Source organism: Prunus mume, linkage group LG3, assembly GCF_029339155.1.
Source record: "Prunus mume cultivar Tortuosa linkage group LG3, ASM2933915v1, whole genome shotgun sequence".
Classification (NCBI taxonomy): Eukaryota; Viridiplantae; Streptophyta; class Magnoliopsida; order Rosales; family Rosaceae; genus Prunus; species Prunus mume.
The window spans coordinates 11,972,018-11,987,933 of record NC_142700.1 but is presented as its reverse complement, the minus strand read 5'-3'; the positions used below and the strand labels follow the sequence as shown (position 1 = coordinate 11,987,933).

At 36.5% G+C, this 15,916-nt stretch overlaps 2 protein-coding genes and 1 long non-coding RNA gene across 4 annotated transcripts; 2 read left to right on the top strand and 1 right to left on the bottom strand.

Moving 5' to 3' along the window:
* Nucleotides 1-367: 367 nt before the first annotated feature.
* Nucleotides 368-3,619, bottom strand: LOC103325971 (uncharacterized). The gene is made up of 7 exons (XM_008228167.2): nt 3,477-3,619; nt 2,884-3,250; nt 2,303-2,530; nt 1,801-2,155; nt 1,583-1,710; nt 1,335-1,470; nt 368-1,014 (listed from the first exon to the last, which is right to left on the bottom strand). Exons 2-7 carry the CDS (start codon nt 3,225-3,227, stop codon nt 775-777), a joined length of 1,431 nt encoding a protein of 476 aa, XP_008226389.1. The 5' UTR covers nt 3,228-3,250; nt 3,477-3,619; the 3' UTR covers nt 368-774.
* Nucleotides 3,620-5,067: 1,448 nt separating this feature from the next.
* LOC103325970 (NHL domain-containing protein) lies at nt 5,068-9,716 on the top strand. Of its 2 annotated transcripts, none has more exons than XM_008228166.2 (7): nt 5,068-5,379; nt 5,716-5,787; nt 5,899-6,066; nt 6,339-6,509; nt 6,815-7,024; nt 8,155-8,243; nt 8,707-9,716. In XM_008228166.2, exons 1-7 carry the CDS (start codon nt 5,295-5,297, stop codon nt 9,445-9,447), a joined length of 1,536 nt encoding a protein of 511 aa, XP_008226388.1. In that variant the 5' UTR covers nt 5,068-5,294; the 3' UTR covers nt 9,448-9,716. The 2 variants fall into 2 exon arrangements, with proteins under 2 accessions (XP_008226388.1, XP_008226387.1); XM_008228165.3 differs by having other exon boundaries at nt 8,704-9,716.
* A 1,671-nt stretch (nt 9,717-11,387) lies between these two features.
* Nucleotides 11,388-13,219, top strand: LOC107880770 (uncharacterized). Its single transcript, XR_016125357.1, has 3 exons — nt 11,388-11,704; nt 11,811-11,879; nt 12,979-13,219. It is a non-coding gene; the product is annotated as an uncharacterized LOC107880770 (long non-coding RNA).
* Nucleotides 13,220-15,916: the final 2,697 nt, after the last annotated feature.

The following is a 15,916-nucleotide window of genomic DNA, read 5'->3' as shown; positions in this document are numbered from 1 at the left end:
GACGGACCGAAATAGACGTGCATACAATAGGCGTACAAAACCATCACTGCTGGCTAGTCAATGAAATTTTTTCTATAAACACAAACGAAATGTATTGCAATTTCTTTTGGCAAATCCAAAAAGAAAGAGAGACTGCATTTCAATCATAGCTCGAGCCTCTCCATTTGGCATATGTTCACTTACGGTAGCTAAACATAAATATTTCAAGGTTGCGGTCACACATCAGAGTCACATCTCAATCAACCAATATGTAAACGAACCCCATGACAAAATCAACAGTAAGTTCTTGCGATGTTAAAAACTGTAAAAGGTAGAACAACACAATTTAGATGGGGCATAAAAGATTAGAATTGCATAGCCAAGCAGGTACTCTGTAAACAATGATATTAGTTTTTAGGCAAAGGCAAAGTCAATTGTGTAACAGAATTACAGAAACATAAATTAACAGGGGAATTTCTTGGGCATGGGGAAAATCCTGCCAGCCACTTCTCAATGGTGTCCTTAAAGATTTCAGACAAGTAAATTATAAAGATCCAGAGGACCTGATAGTGTTACATAGATCCAATGATACTCGAAACACGGGAGTGGCGGAAACGCAAAAGGGAAAAGAAACCATATAACACTATGTTTAGAGGATTGCACTGCTTTTGTATTTTCTTCAAAGGAGTGATAAGAGACTAGCCTAATATCTTGAACTTCGCAGTTAAAACCTACTTACATCTCTCAGCACACCAAAATTGTCAGGGAGACCCACCATTACTGGCAACAAATTGCCTAGAAACCAAAGAAACCAAGCTCACTGGCTCTTTCTTTCTCGAATGTCTCAAAGTACTGATAGATGATTGTCACTGCAAGCAGAATTCCTGTTCCTGAACCAATTGCACCCATGAAATCGGCCAACACTGTCAGTGCACCGATGCACATGCCTCCAAAAGCAGCAGCTGTGGGAATGTAGCGGTTCAACTCCTTCTGCAAGTTTGATTCACGATGACCAGGCATCACCATTTGTTGTTCCTGCAAATTAGAAAGGGATATTGTTAGCATGATGCTTGGCTCTGTGTATAATCCGTAAAGTTCTGATTTAAGAATTGATCAAATGCATCTTTATTATATAAATAGTGCATCTGGTATGAATATAATTTGAGGATGATCTGGTCATTAAACTCGAGAGCACGAAGTGAAACAAATCATAAGAAATATATTAGAAAATACATAAAGGGTAGGTATCTACCCACACTAACCCCCTCATTTGCAAGAAAGAGATCTCAACAAAAATATAAAAACTTTCTTTGGTCTATTAGAGAATACATAACTAAACTATTCAGATTTAATACCTTGAGCTGCTTGGCAACATCCTTGGCAGAGGATCCAGAAACTTCAATCCATGTTTTTGAGAAAAGCGCACAGGCTGACAACATGAACACAAGATAGAAAAGTGCATGGAAAGGATTGGCTGCCATATCAGCTAAGCTGCAAAACATTATAGCAAAATATCAATTGAAGCACAGATAATCATCAGGTTTGCCAACAAAACTGCAACCTTTATCAGGCAGAGTAAATAAAGGAAAACATTCTGAGTTACCTTGAAGGTGCAGTGATATAATATGCAAGACCACCAACAGGAACGAATTGTCCACCTGAATATTCAGACTCCTTCCACTTACCCAAAAGATTCACAAGGAAATTTCCACTGTACCTCCTGTACAGCAACTGTACATAAACATTTAAAAAAGCATTGTTACAATATACATTAGAAGAAAGTCCCCAAACTGCCAATACAAACATTTAAATCTCCAGTACCTGGGAGATGAAGTAAAGGTTGGAGACAAGTGCAGACTGCAAAATGATGGGCATGTTGGAGGTGTAGAACAGCTTGATAGGATAGGAACCCTGCTGTCCACGAGCATTCTTTGATCTCACAGGTAGAACCACACGGAACCCTTGGAAGTAGATTACTATTAGGAAGATCAACACTGTCGCAAGCAGATTTGTCACATTTGGAAGATTCTGCCGGTAAAAGGCCTCACGAAGAGCTCGAACCTTATCTGTTCGAGTTATCAGCAGATGGAACAGGGCAATAACAGCACCTTCAAATTCAGCTCCTCGCCCACTGTTGATAGTGGTGGGACTAAACGCTTTCCAGATAATGTTTTCACTGAAAAAGAATTATATAACTTTTTAAGTACTCAATTTCGGAGTAGTATATCAGAAAATTTCCACAAAATAATGAACAGACTGTAAGTTGTTATGCAAAAGATCCCATTGCTGGACATAACTAGGCAGGAAAGGATTACAAACTCACCAGATATTGGTGGCAATGAAAAGGGAAATTCCAGAGCCTAGACCATATCCCTTCTGAAGTAGTTCGTCCAAACATATCACAATGATACCAGCAAAGCAGAGCTGAATGATAATGAGAATGGCATTTCCAACTCCAAGTTGGCCAACACTACCATACATCCCTGAGAGAACATAGGCAACTGCCTCACCAATAGCTATCAGGATGCCCAATAACTTCTGTGCTCCATTCCTGGGAAGAAAAATGGAAATCATCACATGGAATACAAATAGCAATATGCATATGCGGGTTGAAAATGAAAGAGAATGCTAAATATTAAAGCCACCTATAGTGATCACAATTAACATACGCCATTTTTTTAGGCTTAGTTTCCAAAAAATTTCCAAATACAGTTTTTAGAAAGCAGTACAACAATGGCGCTACAATTTCTCAACCCAAAACTGAAAACATATTCTAAAAACAATAACTTTTCCAGCCTGTTATGAACACCCTTTGGGCGGCATTGATTCCAAACAGTATGCAAACGAACAAATCAATACAGATTAACCCAAATAAAATTCGAAGGTCTCAAGATATATACTTACAAAAGAGCACGATCTTCGCGTACATTGTTGTCCACTTCAATAATCTTAGACCCAGCAAGGAGTTGCATGACCAGCCCAGATGTGACAATTGGGGTGATCCCAAGCTCCATGACAGTCCCTCGATTGGAAGCGAGAATAACACGCATCCAATAGAAGGGATCTGCACCAGTGGTGGAGTGTATGCCATACAGAGGAAGCTGGCTGCATACTAAGAAAATGAAGAGCGAGATCACGGTGTATATCACCTTCTCTCTGAATGGGACTTTCCTGTCAGCGCTCTGAACTTCTGGCAAAAATGAAAGAAAGGGCCTGACCAAATGAAGAACTCGAAATCCACCCCCCATGTTGCTTCGTCAAGGCTAATCACCTAATCCAAAACACCATTTGAGACCAAGTCAAAAAATTTTGCATCCAAAAACAAAATTGGTTTGGAAAATCTGGGCTTTATGCTTGTGGTGATTTAGATCCAGTTCATTCTTATGAAATTCAGAAATAGAAACACAATCACACACATGCATATCACCTACACTCACACAATGACATCGGATCCAAACAAAGACAAACAAAGATCAATTTCAGGTTAAGAGACTGACCGTGCAAACCCCAGTTTGGGAGCTCGAAACCCTAGAAATGGGTTTTCTTCTCTGGTGGGAAAATCCGATCTGAGAGAGCTATTGTCGGATTTTGGATCTCGACCCGAAGCTGAAAACGAGAAATGGACTTCAAAGGCTTGGGCGTTACAAATAAAGTTAGCTTGCTTGTGAAAGTGGGACTTGGTCGCCACGAGGTCAAAGCCAATCACTGATGGACACGTGTCTGTATAAATGACGTGGATAAAGACACCCTACAGAAACAGAATTTGGAATTGTAATTTAAAGGTGGATCATTCCCAAAAAAAAAAAAAAGACGGATCATATTCTCTTTTTTATACATGAATCCATAATGCTGATAGATTTTAGTGTTTTTTTTTTCCTAAAACGTTTGTCCATCCTTTTTTCTCTTATTATTATTTATCATCGTGAGTATTTTTCAATGCCAATGATCATAGCACAACTGGCATTATCATCAATCTACTGATCATAGCTCCTAAACTTTCAATTTGGTTATGAGCTCCCTTAAACTTTCAATTCATGCCAAATGTCCTCATGTTATTAATTATATCAATTATTTCGTCAAATTGAGGGTCATTTTAGCTCATTCAAGTTCATACTTAATTTTACCTACTTTCGTCATACCCCTCACCCAAAATGTACAAGATATTAAAATTTCTAACAATGATTTTACCAAACATGAGAATGATTTCTCACACCTATTTATTCTTGTGACTCTAATCCACAAATCAACGTGCCTTAAAATTTTTCATCCTGCTTTTTCTGCTCAATTAAATTCTTAAATATTGGACCAAAATTTATTCATAAGATGCAAATTTGGAGTAAATGCTTGGTTATGTCGTCAGTTAACTTATATATCTCTTAGAGCATCCACAATCATGCTCTCTATTTTTTGTTAGATTTTAACTAAAAACATATCAAAGTTATTTTAGGAGCTCTCCATAAAATTTAAACTCCAATTGTGTTTTCTAGTTTAGGGAGTCATAAATACTCTAACTCTTTTTCAAATTGGTCAATCTCTATTAAAAAAATAATATAAAAAATAATAAATATTAATTAAAAGTTTGAAATACTCATTAAATAAAGCATTATTAAATTATAGGGAGCCATTAGGAATTCTTTCTCTCTCCTCAGATTTAGGAGCTCCTAGAGGACTCCATATTTTAGGAGGTGGATAGGGAGCGTAATTAGAGTTGTATTTTTATGATTTCTCCTTAAAATTTGTATAAGGAGGTGGTTTAAAGAGCCCATTATGGATGCTCTTAAAGTTAGTTATAAATTACATATGATGAAATCAAACACAAAACTGACGTAATTGACGGTTAGGTGATTATTGGCATAAGCTGAAAGTTCTGGGGCTCAAATCAAATTAAAAGTTCGAAAAGTTAAACAAAGTTCAAAGTTTCATGGAGCATTGGTGAAAAAAAATTCTTCTCAATTAAAGCAGAAGATAATTATCCCAGTAATTAATTTTTCCCCCCAGAAAAAGACTCACTTTCCGAAAAAGTGAAAAAGGAAAAAAAGGAAAACGAGAAAGTGTAGAGATTAAAAAAGATCCAAGGAGAGAGAGAGCGTGAAAAACACTACAAAGCCAGAGGTGTGTACCGCCTGTCAGTCACCATAATCAAGCTCCCCAAGTACTGAGCAAAAACACGGAGCCCCAGTTGGTACTTTGCTTCCAAAACCCAAAATTTACAAAACGCAGCTGCTCTGCAATTCAAATTGAAGTCATGATTTCCTCGTAAACCTACTTATACTTGAAAATTCAAACCAACTTGCTCATCTCTCTTCCTCAGTGCAATGAGAAATTCAATTTTCTTTCTCACTCTCCTAACACTCACTGTCGCTTACTCCCTCCAATTCCAAGCTCACGCTGCTCCTGCAGGTAAACTATTACTCACCAACTTCTCTAACTCTCTCTTATGTTTTGGGTTCTGTGTTTGATCTGTTGGGTTACTGGGTATGCTTTGTTTCCTCACTTGCTTCTCTTATGAATGTATAGCTTTATTTTATAGATAATTAGATACCCAGTTCGTAGTTTTCTTGATTATACTAAATTTGTTCTCTTTATTCTGATATTCCCAAATAGCTTTCTCTCACTCATAGACTTGGTAATGATAATATGTTGGCTTCCTGTGATCTGCATATATACATCCTGGGTTTTTTAGTTTCTTACTTTTACTTCACTTATGATATGGTTTTGAATGAACTGTTTGCTCAGGGCCATTAATAAAACACTTGTCTTCTCTTCTCAAGTGGACCAGGGAAATTTCCTCCAAAACACCGCAATCAGGTAATTTGAAGTGACTTATTAGAATATTTGGTTCTTTTTCATGACCTTTATGCCTAATTGGCATAATTTCTGTACAAGTCTTATATGGTTTATCACTTTGTTTTATTGCAGATGGGAATGTTCTTCAATTTGAGAATGGGTACTTAGTTGAGACTGTTTTGGAAGGTAACGACATTGGAGTAATTCCTTACAAAATCCGCATCTCAGAGGATGGCGAACTCTTTGCCGTGGACTCCGTTAACAGCAACATTATGCGGATTACTCCGCCTTTGTCCCAATGTATGCAACAATACTTGTGCTGTTTTACCTTATTTGAGATTGTTCCCTTCTTTTCCCTAACTTGATATTTAAATTTCCATTTTTACTTTTTTGACATTTTTCTACTTCAAATTTTTTTTCTTTTGGTCAGATGAAAGTTTTCTGTGTCAATTAATTTGATGCTCATATTTTCTTTTACTTTTGCTAGTTTTTATATTGTTGTAGAAGGTGGTTTGACTGTGGAATTCAATATCGTTGAGTTTTAGAGTAATATGAACATTTCCTTACTGCAGATAGTAGGGGAAGATTGGTTGCTGGGTCATTTCAGGGTTACACAGGACATGTTGATGGAAAGCCAAGTGATGCTCGTTTCAATCATCCCAAAGGTGTAACTATGGATGATCAAGGGAATGTATATGTTGCTGATACCGTGAATCATGCCATAAGAAAGATTGGAGATGCTGGTACATCAATACATGTAGTTCTTGTTACTTTCATAGTTAGTTAGAAGCTTATACAGATGTATGCTGGCAACAAGTGAACTAAGGAAAAATGTCAAATTTCTTTATGTATGTATGGCATGTATTTATGTTGAATTAGCAAAACTAAAGTATGGAAAGATAACTTGTACACGGGAATGTAAACTGTAAAAATTCCGAAGTTTTCTAGATTCTTTTCATTGAAAACCTTATTTACAAATTCCGATAAAAAGATTGAGTGGATTTTGTATAAATTATATTGTTCACATTCTTATACAAACTTTTTGCAGGTGTGACAACCATTGCAGGCGGGAAATCAAATGTGGCAGGCTACAGGGATGGGCCCAGTGAAGATGCGATGTTCTCAAATGATTTTGATGTGGTATATGTTCAATCTACTTGTTCCTTGCTAGTTGTTGATAGAGGAAATGCTGCTCTCCGGCAGATCTCTCTCAACCAGGAGGATTGTGACTATCAGTACAGTTCAATTTCTGCCACAGGTTTGATCCGCTGTTGCTTATGTTTACTTTTCATTCATTAATGATGACATAAAAGCTCTATAACTCATGTTTTGGCTGTTATGGAAATGGAAATAGCTACACCATGCAATGTGTCTAGGCAGGCATACTCACTGATCTTCATGTGCATATGTACTATGCAAGTGTGATTTCACATATTCTACTTTATGATGAACATGCACAATGGTTTGATTAGTTCGCTTTGCTGACAAATGCTTATCGTTGTGTAATATTTAATTTGATACTGTAAATGAGAGAGATGTCAAATAGAAGGTCTATGTCTTGGAGGATCCAAAGAAAAACCATGGTGTGTCAAACTTTAAAGTTCTTATTATTAAGAAGCAGAATGTGTGGAAGATGATGGCCCATAAGTTGCCTTATCAGCTCAACTGTAGTAAATGGCCATTAACTGATCAATGGGGACATAAAATAGCAGAGATATAGCAGCCATTTGACACTTGTTGATATAAAATTACAAGTTCAATTTGATGAATTCTTGTGTCGGCTGGATGTAATCTGGATTGAGGAATACTCTTTATGAAGATCGGGTGTTCACTTCATTGTAGTTCTTGATGTATAGGATGTCTCTATATGTTTGTTAAAATTGTTTCCTCTGCAGACAATTGTATGGATATTAAGGAAGTAAAGTCATTTCTAAGCTAGGAATAAGCATCACTATGCTAGTAGAAGCCAAATGAAATAGGGCATGAGCTTAGAGAAGTAGTTTACTGGTGTCTAGACCGTTGCTCATATAACATTATACTCATCATCTTCATCAATGTCATACACTCAGCTTTTATTGTACTGATGGTAGGGGGCTGTTGGAAATCAGAGACCACTGTATTGTGCATCCAGTATAGAGCATATGATTCTGTTTGACATTCTCCTTTTTGCACAGGATATATATAGTGTGTTCAGTTTCTTTAAACGACACAGATTTTGTTAATGATTTGCTTCTCTTTTAGTGTTTCTAATAAGCTTGTTATAATCCTGCATTATATGCGGCATTAAAATATCAGATATTTATGATGTCTCATGATGACGAGAGCTTCAAATTCTACTTCAGATTGTGCTGCCTTTTTCTGACTGCCATTTGTGGGTCTTTTTGGCAGATGTGCTTATGGTTGTTGGTGCTGTCTTGGTAGGGTATGCTACATGCATGCTTAAGCAGGGATACGGACCTTCTTTCTTCTCGAGAACGGTATACCTCTTATGATCTACTAATGCATAAACATTATATTTCAAAGCTTGTCCTTGGTCTAGTCATAAATTTTACCAAAATTTGATTCATTTTCCACCCTTCTCAGCTAATAAATGCGTTACAAGTAAAACATGTTATTTAGTCAAATATTTCTGCCCTTATTTTTTTTCATTACTGCTCGTGCATGCTTCAGTATTCACAATTCTCTCTTTCGTTTTCCTTTTTCTTTTTTCTTTCAAAGCATTCGCTAATCTCTGAAGTTGCCTTTTCTCGTGGAAAGGAAAAGTATGCTTCTGTGGTTTTACCATTTGTAAAAGGTTTTTCCTAGGTCTTGCCAAGTCAATCCATCTTTTTATTTATTGCAATGTAATAGAGCTGTGCATGCTTCCCATTGTGGTAAATTCTGTTTGGTGCAATGCAAGTTGTGTTCCTTGCCTAATGTAATGCATAACTTGTGTAGCAGCCACCTTTAAAGAGTGAAATTAAAGAGCATCCAAGCAATGGGAAATCTTCTCCAATGGTGGAGAGCATGAAAGAGGAACCAGGATGGCCATCTTTTGGACAGCTCATCATTGATCTATCCAAGCTTGGGCTTGAAGCATTGGCTGGCATATTTGTTCACTTCATCCCCTCCCGTTTTATGCCTGGTGGCTCCCAGAAAGGCCTCACTCCATTAAAAGATGCTCTTAGGATGCCTGAAGATGAAGCTGTGACCCCATTAGTTCAGAGACAAAGTGCTCCTGCTCCTCTATCTGAGACTCGACAGGCCCATACTCCCAATGCAAGTGAGAAATATTCAGAAATGAAGCCACCAAAGATGAAGTCAGCTAGTTTTAAAGATCCCTCTTTGTCAAGCAAGCACCGGTCTTCAAAGCGACAGGATTCTGCAGAATTCTATGGATCTGGTGAGGTTTCTTCTTATAGCAGGTCTAAGAGTCAGAAAGAAAGACCAAGGCACCGCCAACGAGATAAGAGTGGCGAGATGGTTTTTGGAGCTGGGACAGAACCAAAACCCATGGATATGAAGGCTGCTGGTTATGACAACCCAAGGCACCGCCAACGAGATCAGAGTGGCGAGGTAGTTTTTGGAGCTGGGACAGAACCAAAACCCATGGATATGAAGGCTGCAGGTTATGACAATCCGAAGTTTGAAAATTACAATATCAGGAGCAGGTATGGACCTGATAGCTCGTACCGCTTTTGATCAAACTGTGACCTAGTGATTGCTGCCTTCAAATTTCAGCTAGTTTTTGCCTATCTTGAATGTGCATCCTGTATTTCATTTTGAACTAGTCTGTAACCGAAGATGTGTTTTAAAGAGAAAAATACAGATGGCTTAGCTGAGACTCAACAATGGTGTAACAAGCACTATCTTACATATGACTGTTTAGTTTAGGGACCATAACACGACTGTCATTTTGTTAGGAAGTTAATGAGAAACTCGACATGCAGAATGGTTTTGCATATTTTCTATTTTCTTCTTTTGTTTTGCATAATATGGTCACTGGTTGGAAACTCATACGCTAATCAGGTTGATATCGTTAAAAATTAATAAATTTGCAAGTATTTCGAAAAATAGTAAATGTATTAGTGAATTGCCTTCTAGGTATAGGGTGTCATAATCATATATTTATAATAGGTGGGTGGATATTGGTAAAACGGTGATGGATAGATGCATTCAACCTGTAAGGGTGTCGACCTGAAAAAAAGAGTGCTGATTATATCTCTTTATTGAAGATAACTATAGGCTGTATACCTATCGCCTCAAGTAAAGACTTTAAGCTGTAAATTTCACGTTTACAATTGATTGAGTTTTGCATAAACGGCCAAGGGATGTAACATGTGCCTCGGGGATGCCTTTAGTTAGATAGAAGAACACTGATCTTACTTTCAAGCCAAGAGAAAAAGGACTATTGATTTTATAATCAATAATATATATATTTTTTTCCTTATTGGCAACATTTCATAAAATTCAAATCATCTCGCATCAATGTATTTATTAATTTTGTTTTCTAAATACGGACCAAGGTATTAACTTTATATTTTTATTACGTTTGAATACTAGTGTTATTAGAAATTTAACTTATCAAAATTATTATATAAGTAAAAGAAAAAGAATTGAGCTTAACCTTTCAAACATCTTTTCAAACCAAAAAAATAAAATAAAACAATTTAGTTTGGTAATTAATTAAAGGAGAGAAAATAGCTAATTTTAAAGTAATTTACTTGCCGTGTTTATTATTAGAATACATTTCTATTGGATTCCATATGAAACATGTCTTTTCAGTACACTTGACGACATTGTAAGTTGTAACGAATTGAAATTGCGTCGATTGACCAATGTTCTAAAAATAGCTACGCAGAAGGCATGGGCCGAGCGCCTAGAGGAGTAATTGACTAGGCGTTTTATTTATTTATAATTATTTTGTATTATAAATTATAAATTTATACATAAATAATGCAAAAATAAAAGGACATATAAATGATAAAATACCATAATCTATATATATATAAAGCAAAAGGTAGAGAATGGTAAAACATTCAAAATACCAGAAAATACCATTGGTTAATGCAAACATTAAGAATTGAAATTATTAATTAAATGAGGATAATATGGTAAATTCATACTTTTTCACATTGAAAAAAATTAAAAGAAAAATCAGATAACAAATTATATTTTTATGGAACACAACTAACTATTATCTTTTATAATTCTAAAATAAATTAAATTTTTTTTTTTAAAAAAAGCCTCATACAGGCGCGGAAGTGTGTATAAAGAGGTTAATTAATATAAAACATGGTAAATAGTTAGGCATAAAACATCAATGTAACGGCACTGAGCAACGGAATTTGCCATATTATATATACACACAACAACCACTTAATAGATGTTCACTATTAAGATATTCTCAACCCATCCGTTAGAGGTTACTTAATAGATGTAACGGTCTTTTTTAGTACTCAATGAAAACGATGCTAACGGATGGGTTGAGAATCTCTTAATTATATTTAAATGAATAGCCGGTCGGCTATACTTTCTAAATACATTCAAATATTTTAAATGTATAAATGTTAATAAATTCGAATATTTCAAGAGTATAGCCGCGCGGCTATACCGTTTTAATCTACTCCAAACGAACACGAAACTTGCACTCGCAGAGGACGGAGGTTGCAGTTGAAGTTTCGCTTCTCTATCAACTCAAGCTTCGATTTGTTTTCTTCGGTTTTGGCTGCTTCGTCCCCCGGGTTCGCCAACGAAAAAAGACCCAACCCGCCTAGGAGGCCCGCCCAACCGCCTAGCGCCCGCCTAGCCGCCTAGAGCCCGCCTAGCCGCCTAGCGCCCGCCTAGCCGTCTCGCCGTCCGCCTAACCGCCTAGCCGCCCGCCTAGGCCCATTTTTTAGAGTCTGAAGCACAAGATTCCGGGGATAGACTCGAAACGGTTGCCTCTCAGGCTCAAAAGGTCATGCACTGATGTACTCAATCCATCTTTGGTCTATGGCTATGAGTGTGTGATGTTGTTAGTGTGGTGTTCATTTTGCCATTGGCTTCTTTCTCTTTGCTTTCAGATGGCTGACATTGTTACAGAACAATGGATTCAAATTCAGCGCCTTGAGCAGGCTCTTCATATTACAGAAGTAAGTTTTTTCTGCTTGAAACTGGCTTTGGGTTCTTTATTTGCTAAATTCATAAGTTTTGCTGATTCACTAATATTTGATAGTTTCTTCCTGGTTGGACTGCTTTTCATTCTTTGGATATTGTATTTCTGTTATAGATTTTGGCATTTGATCATGCCCTCTTGTTTTCTGAGAGAAAAAAGAAAAAAGAAGCGAGATTTGGCTCCTCCTCCTGTTGCATAGGAACCCAAACCCAACGCACCAAAGGACAGAAAAAAAAATTTGAAATATTACACCACCTCAAGTGAAAAATCTAATTCATTTAAGCTTTTATATTTGTTCTTGTATCAGCATATGTGTTTATGTTGTGTGAACCCCACCTCAACTCCAAAGAAAACAAATAAAAAAAATTAGAGGGTGCATTTCCTAACGCATGGGTTGGGAATCTCTTCATTATATTTAACTTTTCAAACTAACTTCAAAAGCACCAGATTAACATACCAACATGAAATATCGTTTATCGAGCCTCCCTTAGTGTAAAAGGACTGTGACTTCATTAGCTGAAAATGCTTTAGAAGAAGGATTGACCTCGAGTTCATTGGCATCCCTTTCACTATAAAACCTGGCTTTTAAGGTTGAGGCAATGACCCTTCGATTTTGAAGGATAGCAAAGATTATTCTGCGAACATCTCCAATTTTGAAGGATTCCAAAGGTGACAAATATTTTAATCTGATCTCTTAACAATTTGTGTCTAATAATGGCTAATATGCCGTTAGAGAAACAGAGATAGAGGTGTGCATATCACTGTTTTGGTTGTAACATTTGGCTAATATGTACCTGCATGAACTATGAATATGTCTGTTTTCTAACTATCCAGCATGGCTGGTCTAACAGATATTCTATAAACTTAGCTTTCAATTCAAGCAAAATATGATGATCACACTATATATATGCTTAACAAAACCCTCCATTTTACCTATCGTGCTTTGATTCTATGAGCCACATAATCTCCATTCTCCCCATGTATATATGGATGATTGGTACGTGCTAGATAGTGAAAGTTTGTGCTTTTTGATATACTCTTAGTGGTGCAATTGGTTGCTCTTATGTCTTCGTCAGAACCAAAGGCTCCTCTTGGTTAACAGAATTCAAAGGAATATGGTTCCAGTGACCATCTAGTAGATGCAACTTTGCCTGCTACTGAAGTCAAATCATCAGAACTGAGTATAAGGAATGGTACAAATAATCTTCACTATTATTATCAATAGTGTCTTCTGCATCACGAGTCTCTTTCTTTGTTTTAATGGAAGTTTGTAACTTAAATTTGTGTTTCTTATAAAAAGAAAAATTATAAATTGCTCACATATCACGATTCTCTTTCTGCAACTCACGTATCCCTGCGAGCTCAAAGTCAGTTTACAAGCCTGACAATGTTAAAAAAGGACAAACAATAAAGGAAAACGGATAACCCTCAGTCAGTTAGAAAACAGTCTCTTGACATCATGGTGCAGTGACTTTGTGCTCCACAACTAAGAATTAATCCAGTGCTGCAAAAGACAGTCTTCTCATAACCCATGACTTATCAAAATCATGTTAGGATATTAATAAAATATATTACTACAAATTCATGTTATGCAATCAACTAAGGTTTGATATGCGACACATATGAAACCGGACGTTTGAGCATTCACACACAGACACACAAAAGAAGACCACTGATACGGATCTCTGCAGATCACGAAAGTCAGCATTGTCCATTTAGTACTACAGCCCTAAAGATGAGTGGTAAAATTCTATCATATAGAAGGTTAACATAATTTGTGATAGTAGAAAGTTCAAGGTCATTAAAAGTAAATGAAACGCAGATTGCAGATTGGGTGTGTCCAAGACCCCATGAAGAATTCCTTGCTAGATTTTGGAGCCTGCAATGCAAGGAGACCAGCGTTTTTTTGTCATTCGTATGAATTTTGGAAATATTTCAACAACTCATGTTGTGATTTGTGCATCTTAAAGTTTGTTCCTTTATTCTGTCATGATTTCAACAACTCATGTTGTGATTTGAATTAGAGTTAATATATTGTTTGGTATTAGAAGTTGATCAGAAATATGTTGCTTGAGAATATGTGTGGTTTTTTTTTCTTTTTTTTAAAACTTAAATCTTCCAGTGGGATCGCTTGTGCATCCTATGTTGATGTTCTGAATGCTGTTTTGTCATGGCTGCTGTTTTACATATTTACATATATCAAGTTAATTAAGTGCTCTCAAAAGCTACACTGATGTTTCTTTCTTTAGGGGAGGCTTCATCCTTGATGCAGCCACACCCGGAGAATTCATTGGTGGGTTAAAGACTACCATGTAATGCCAGGAACCAAGGCAAACAAAAAAAATAAGAAACTCAGAGAGAATGAGAGGGGACATTGACTCTTTCCAACTAACAGGAACAAGACATTTTCATTAAAGACTACCAATAGATTGATAGTGTTCTTATGGTCAACAAGGACAAGAATTCCAGGGCTGCTCACCTTGAGTACACCTGATGAACCAGTGAGGGGTGTGTTTCTTTTAGTCTGCCCTATATATGGAGAGTCTGACTCTGATTAGAAGAAAATTGTATTAATTTGATAAAGTTTTCTGTAACTATCTCTCACCTTAAAAAAATCTCACAATTAGCAGCATTGGAAACTTGATTAGAAATTAGAAACCCTACAGTATATAGTTTAAGTTGAGTAGCTGGGAAGACAATTAGTAAGCTATCAATACTAAAGTTGAATAGTGGGGAGGCAAATTACTAAAGTTCCAAGGACAGATAAATAGGATGAATTTCTCATAAGGGATCCCCTTTCACTGTAGCTTGGAGTAGATTTCGTTTTGACACAATATCAATTATCAATGTAAACGCGTTACTGATGCATTATCGACAGTATCGTTGCACGTCATATCAAATTTAGATGCATAATTGAATGCAAATAAACATCACTCTCTCCAGTGTGAAATGGAGAAAATTCTCTTCAATCAAAGGTGGGCTTACTTCAAATTTAGTTCAAGAATGATGGTGTCTTGCCTGACAATTGACTATTAGGAGCGTTCCTCTAGTAGAAAAATCTAAATCATTTGTGGTCATCCACTCACTTGGTTAGTCTTCCAGAATCAAATACCAAATCAACTCAAAGGAAGCTGCAATTTTCTGAATCGTATACTTGTTTTAATTCTTCCTATCGTTTTCTCTCTTTCAGTTTTTTTGTCCCCCTCAAGTTAATACTTAAGTGAGTTGCCAAATGGGGGAAAAAAAGAGAGTAGAAGAGATGAACCCCACATTTGTCTTTAATAGACAAATGCCCAAGAGAAGTACAAATAAGAGCATCTCCAATTGGGAGGTGCTATCCTATAATTTGACACACATTTCTTATTTTTTTAAAATTCTAACATCATGTCATCTATATCGCAATAGGCCATCGTAGTTAAATTTTCAAATAACCAAGTTGCTCTCTATTTCCAAAGAAGACTAGAAAACGACTTACCATCTATCTGGTGCTGCTTCTTCCAAACATTAGAAAAAACAGAGCTACACCCAGGAGATGACACAATACTGCCTACTATGATTCTTACTTTCTTCACATTCAATGAGACTATAAAATATAACCCAAGTGGTCTAACCACCACACCCACCACCACAATCCCCAAGCGGGCGCCGGGAATTGGGTTTAGCAGGTTTAGCACTGATTGTTGTATAGTCTTCATGATCTAGGCAGGAAATATATTTGAAAGCAAAAAGAGTGAGAAGTTAGATATTGATAAAGAAAGAAAAAAAAAATTCTGTAATGTCTGTCATCCATTGATCTTAACAGACGAATTTTGAAAGTAGAGTTTGATAATTGTGTCCAAATCCAAAATTATAGAGTGACAACCTTTGGGTTTGGGTTTGATTTTTTTTTACTTTACTTTTTGTACATGATCATGAAGAGATGGATAACTCATAATTGACTGTTCCATATCCAAAGATGTTTCTTTTTTCTCTTGTTTTCTTTAAAATTTGCATTAACACACTGACTTTTGAGAT

Bases quoted from the DNA above. Each gene is read 5' to 3' on its own strand.
- LOC103325971 (XM_008228167.2), bottom strand. From the start codon at position 3,227: ATGGGGGGTGGATTTCGAGTTCTTCATTTGGTCAGGCCCTTTCTTTCA. The intron at 1,471-1,582 runs GTAACTCAGAAT...AATGTTTTGCAG, and splicing joins TATATCACTGCACCTTCAAG to CTTAGCTGATATGGCAGCCA. The intron at 1,015-1,334 runs GTATTAAATCTG...TCTAATTTGCAG, and splicing joins ATGTTGCCAAGCAGCTCAAG to GAACAACAAATGGTGATGCC.
- LOC103325970 (XM_008228165.3), top strand. From the start codon at position 5,295: ATGAGAAATTCAATTTTCTTTCTCACTCTCCTAACACTCACTGTCGCT. The intron at 6,067-6,338 runs GTATGCAACAAT...TCCTTACTGCAG, and splicing joins TACTCCGCCTTTGTCCCAAT to ATAGTAGGGGAAGATTGGTT. The intron at 7,025-8,154 runs GTTTGATCCGCT...TCTTTTTGGCAG, and splicing joins CAGTTCAATTTCTGCCACAG to ATGTGCTTATGGTTGTTGGT.